Source organism: Grammomys surdaster, unplaced genomic scaffold (genome assembly GCF_004785775.1).
Source record: "Grammomys surdaster isolate TR1022 unplaced genomic scaffold, NIH_TR_1.0 125672, whole genome shotgun sequence".
NCBI lineage: Eukaryota > Metazoa > Chordata > Mammalia > Rodentia > Muridae > Grammomys > Grammomys surdaster.
Genome location: NW_021620509.1, coordinates 851,015 through 855,940, shown reverse-complemented (window position 1 = coordinate 855,940; position 4,926 = coordinate 851,015). Strand labels below are relative to the sequence as shown.

Below are 4,926 nucleotides of genomic sequence, written 5' to 3'. Positions count from 1 at the left end.
AAGGAAGGAAGGAAGGAAGGAAGGAAGGAAGGAAGGAAGGAAGGAAGCTCGGAGCCAGGTCACCTGCCACAGCTCCAGACCAATGGCGCCAATGTTCTCAAATTCTGAGAGGTCATACTGCGTCAGGTAGCCAGCAGGTCTCATCTTCTGGTGGAGCCACACGTCCTTGTCGATGCCCTCAGCTTTCAGGCCATCCTACAAAAGCAGATTCTAGCCAGGCTTGGATCACAGGATGAGGAATGGTTGGTTGGTTTTTCCTTTTTTGTTTCCTATGAAAAGTGGCTAGCCCACCAAGGACCAGTATTCCATAAATTTCCCTGCAACTCAAAATTTTATGCAAAGGAACTCAAGTCTTTTCATTCTTCCCAGTTGGTAAGAATTCCATGCAAATCTTGTGTGTGTGTGTGTGTGTGTGTGTGTGTGTGTTTTGAGACAGGGTTTCTTTGCCTGTCCTGGAATTCACTCTGTAGACCAAGCTGGCCTCAAACTCAGAGATCCATATGCCTCTGCTTGCTTTTTTTTTTTTTTAATGAAAAGCATCCCGCCCCCGTTCCTAGAACCTGATAGACTGCAGCAGCCCTATCCCTCCCCTTTCCTTCACTTCCTATGCATCAATTCCTTCAAACGCAGCAAACCTCACATGTCAGTGTGATCAGACTCCTTAAGACAGTTACCAACTGCACTAGACTAAAAACTAAATGAATTTCCCACCCATGTGTTTGCAAGCAGGTTTGGGTCATGAGAAGTTGCCTTGCCAGGTCACTCTTAGTGTGTTCTTTTCGGGTGTCACCGAGAATACCTTTTCTAACAGCACAAATGGGACAGGAGTAAGGGGCAACCCAAGGACCCAGGGTCCCTACAGGAAGAAGCCACACACCTCGTATGGTGGCTTCTGGAGCCAGTCCCCATCCAGCTCACTGTTCCAGTCGCTTGGCTTGCTGGCACCTGCATCCAGAAAGTGCTTTTCCCAATCCTTCAAAGACAGAAAGGAAAGCATGATTCCAGAGGCATACTGGGGAAAAGGAAGTGTTTGTAAAATATATATTTTTTTGTTTTTTCAAGACAGGGTTTTCTTTATAGCCCGGGCTGTCCTGGAACTCACTCCGTAGACCAGGCAAGCCTCGAACTCTCGAACTCAGAAATCTGCCTGCCTCTGCCTCCCAAGTGCTGGGATTAAAGGCGTGCGCCACCACCGCCCGGCTGTAAAATATTTTTATTACACCGATGATGCATGTGTGTATGTGTGGAGGTCAGAAGACAACCTGCTGGAGTCAGTTATTCCCCTTCATCATGTAAGTTCCAGAAATCAAACTTGGGTCTTCATTACTTGGCCACAAGCACCTTGTCTTGTTGAACCATCTTGCCACTCCTTGGAAATTCTTTAGTGTAGGTTGTGGGAGAAACCTAGGGAGCACACATGCTCAGTGGGGCTGGGGACAGAGCCCAGTGACCTACAGAAGATGGCAGACACTGACACCTAGACAGAAGATACTTAGAAATAGATTAGCAGAGCAGTCCCTAACTCCTGTCACAATGCCCTTCCCTAGTGGAGTTGTCTCCAAGTATGCTGGATAGTTTATGACAGCTGGACCTAACCTAGAGTTATCTGAAAGGAGGGAGCCTCAATTAAGAAAATATCTCTGTAAGATCAGGTTGTAGGCAGGCTTATAGGACATTTTCTTAATTAGTGATTGATGGGGGAGCCATCCCTGGGCTGGTGGTCCTGGGTTCTATAAGAAAGTAGACTGAACAAGCCATGGGGTGCAAGCCAATAAGCAGGACTCCTTCATGGCCTCTGCATCAGAGCTCCTGCCTCCAGGTTCCTGCCCTGTGTGAGTTCCTGTCCTGACCTCCTTCAGTGATGAACAGTGATGTGGGAGTGTAAGTCAGATAGACCCTTTCTTTCCCAAGTTGCTTTGCTCATGGAGTTTCCTCACAACAACAGTAACCTTAATTAAGACACCAGGCTGTAGGATTACCATTCCACCAAGTACCAAGTGCATACTTCCTGGCTTTTGTTTGTCTTTGGGTTTTTTGTTATGGCCATGGTAAGTTTTTCTCCCCTCAGCTAATCTTAGGGTAGGGGCATGGAATGAAGAGAGAGAAGCTGAATCAAAAGACAAGTGACTAAACCTCAAAATTATGGAAAGTGAGAAAGCTGCAGGCCAGAGGCAAGTTATCTTGATTTTAGTCGCTGTGATCTATCCCTGCATCTGACCCAACATCTTTGTAACTATCAAAACCCTGCAGTGTAGGATGGGGGGGGTGATGGGGTGAGGGTAAGGGGGTAACCAGGAGTAGGGGCAGCAATCAGGAAGTAAAGTGAATAAATAAAATAAAATCCAATTAAAATAAAAAAAAAAACCTGCAATGGTCAGGTGTGACACACACCTTTAATCCCAGCACCTCTGAGGCAGGGACAAGCAGATTTCTATGATTCGAGGCCAGCCTGGTCTACAGAATGAGTCCCAGATCCTTCAGGGCTAAGTAAAACCCTGTGTCAAAACCAAAGGAACATTCCGTTAAACTTGTTTTTACAGCCAGGTGGTGGTGGGCCACGTCTTTAGTCCCAGCACTCGGAAGCAGAGGCAGGAGGATCTCTGAGTGAGGTCAGTCTGGTCTACAAAGAGAGTTCCAGGACAGGCAGGGACACACAGATAAACCATGTCTCGGAAAAGAAAAACAGCAAATTGTTTTTGCAATACCTTGAAATGTGTCTTTAGGTTTTGGGTGTGAGGTCTGAGTGGGCAGGGCTGGGTGGGCAGGAGCTAAAGTGCAAGCAGGCCAGGGGAAGGTCTCTCTCAACACATACCTCAGACTGCGCTCACCTACCTGGGCTTTGCTGCCTTCCACCTGATCCCAGTCCCTAGACTCCAGTGATGTCTTTTCCATCTTCTTCAGCGATGTCAGGTTCCAGTCATACTCAATGCTGCCAGACTCAATAGACTGGCCATCAACTTTTACCTCGTAAGAAAGATCTGGCCTTAAGATCAGGGTATAGAGATGAGTGAAGCCATCCACCTGCACAAAGGCCACAGTGAGGGAGTCTTCCATTGTGTGTCTGATATGTACTTTTTTTTTTGTTTTTTGTTTTTTTTTTTTTTTTTTTTTTTTTGTTTTTTGAGACAGGGTTTCTCTGTATAGCCCGGGCTGTCCTGGAACTCACTCTGTAGACCAGGCTGGCCTCGAACTCAGAAATCCGCCTGCCTCTGCCTCCCGAGTGCTGGGATTAAAGGCGTGCGCCACCACCGCCCGGCCTGATATGTACTTTTAAAACAGGAACTAGGATGGGAGACAACTCAGTTGGTGACAGCACTTGCCACCAAGTCTGGTGACTTAAGTTCAATCTGCCAGACCCTCACTGGTAGAAGGAAAAAATGACTCCAAGATGCCCCCCCTCTTTCACACACACACACACACACACACACACACACACACACACACACACACACACACACGGAGTGGGGGCAGGAGTATAAAACAGACCTAAGTATATTGGGGGTGGCCCAGGCCTCTGCTTCTAGCATTTGGGAGGCTCAAGGAGGGAGATCATGAACCTCTAGCTGGTCTTGGTTACATTTCAAGACCCTGTCTTAACATCCAAACCAACAGGCCTGTGTAGTGGCTCACATCTGTAAGGCTAGCTCTTGGGAAATAGGCAGGGAAACTGGGAATTCAGAGTTATTCTCCGCTATATAATAAGTGAGCAAGTTTTTGTTTTCTTTGGTTGTTTTCTGTGGATTTGTGTGGGGGCCACAGGCTGATATTGGGTCTCTCCCACTGTTGCTGCCCACTTTATTTTCACACACAGGTTCTCTCAGCAAACCGGGAGTATAACAACGTGGCCAGACTGACTATCTCCTTACAACACAGACCTGAGCCCGGGACTTACAGGCTGGGACTCAAAGTCAGGTCCCCAGGCTTGTTCAGCTAGCAAGTCAGCCCCTGAACTACCACTGGAGCCCTGCTCTTGTATTTATGACATGGAGGCTCACTCCAGACATTTCCAACTACCCTTCTTGACAGTGGGATTTTGGTTGTGAGTCACCGTATTAGGGTGACATCCTCTGAATTCTTTATGTCAGTTTGTTTTTGGATTGGTTGGTTTTTGTTGCTGCTGTTTTGTTTTTTGTTTTTGTTTTCTTTTGTTTTTCAAGACAGGGTCTCTCTCTGTGTAGCCCTGGCTGTCCTGGAACTCACCCTATAGACCAAAGTGGCCTCAAAGTCAGAAATCCTCCTGCCTCTGCATCCTGACTGCTGGAATTAAAAAAGGTATGCACCACCACCACCTCACTAGATTTCTTTTTATTACATTTTATTTGGTGGATGAAGGCCAGAGGACAACTTTTGGACTTTGTCTTCCACCATGTAGGTCCCAAGAACTGAACTCTCTTACCCACTGAGCCAACTCACAGCCCCACCTCAAGGTTTTCACATTTGAGAGAATCTTCACTGTCAACCTGGAGTTCTGGCAGGGAGCTGCGAGCTCTGTGAGGATTATTCTGGAACTTTCTAGCACTGGAATCTGGGCAGGAAACCTAGTCCTCAGATTCAAAGGCTCTTTATGACAAAGAATTTGCATTTGGTATTAGCATGTATCTGTGTGTCCCCACATATGTGGATGTGATATCCTATGAGCAGGGAGGTCAGCACAGACCACAACTGTTGGAAGTCAATTCTCTCCTTCTATCCTGTGGGTTCCAGGGTTCAAGCTCAGGTTGTCAAGTTTGGTGGGTTACTCACTAAATCATCTGGTCAACCTCTCATTCTTACATTATTTTTATTAAATGTGCATGTGTGTGCACATGCATGCCTCCCCTCTCTCTCTTTTTATGTGTATGTGTGTGTTTGTGTGTGTGTGTGTGTGTGTGCGTGAGAGAGAGAGAGAGAGAGAGAGAGAGAGAGAGAGAGAGAGAGAGAGAGAGA

General features: G+C 46.9%; 1 protein-coding gene across 1 annotated transcript in view; it reads right to left on the bottom strand.

Moving 5' to 3' along the window:
* Positions 1-4,926, bottom strand: part of Calr3 (calreticulin 3) — a 33,442-nt gene that overhangs the window by 2,965 nt on the left and 25,551 nt on the right. The window contains exons 5-7 of the mRNA XM_028787810.1: positions 2,833-3,021; positions 878-973; positions 64-195 (exon numbers count right to left, since the gene is read on the bottom strand). Of these exons, the coding sequence (XP_028643643.1) occupies positions 64-195; positions 878-973; positions 2,833-3,021 (417 nt within the window). The remainder of the gene's footprint in view (positions 1-63; positions 196-877; positions 974-2,832; positions 3,022-4,926) is intronic.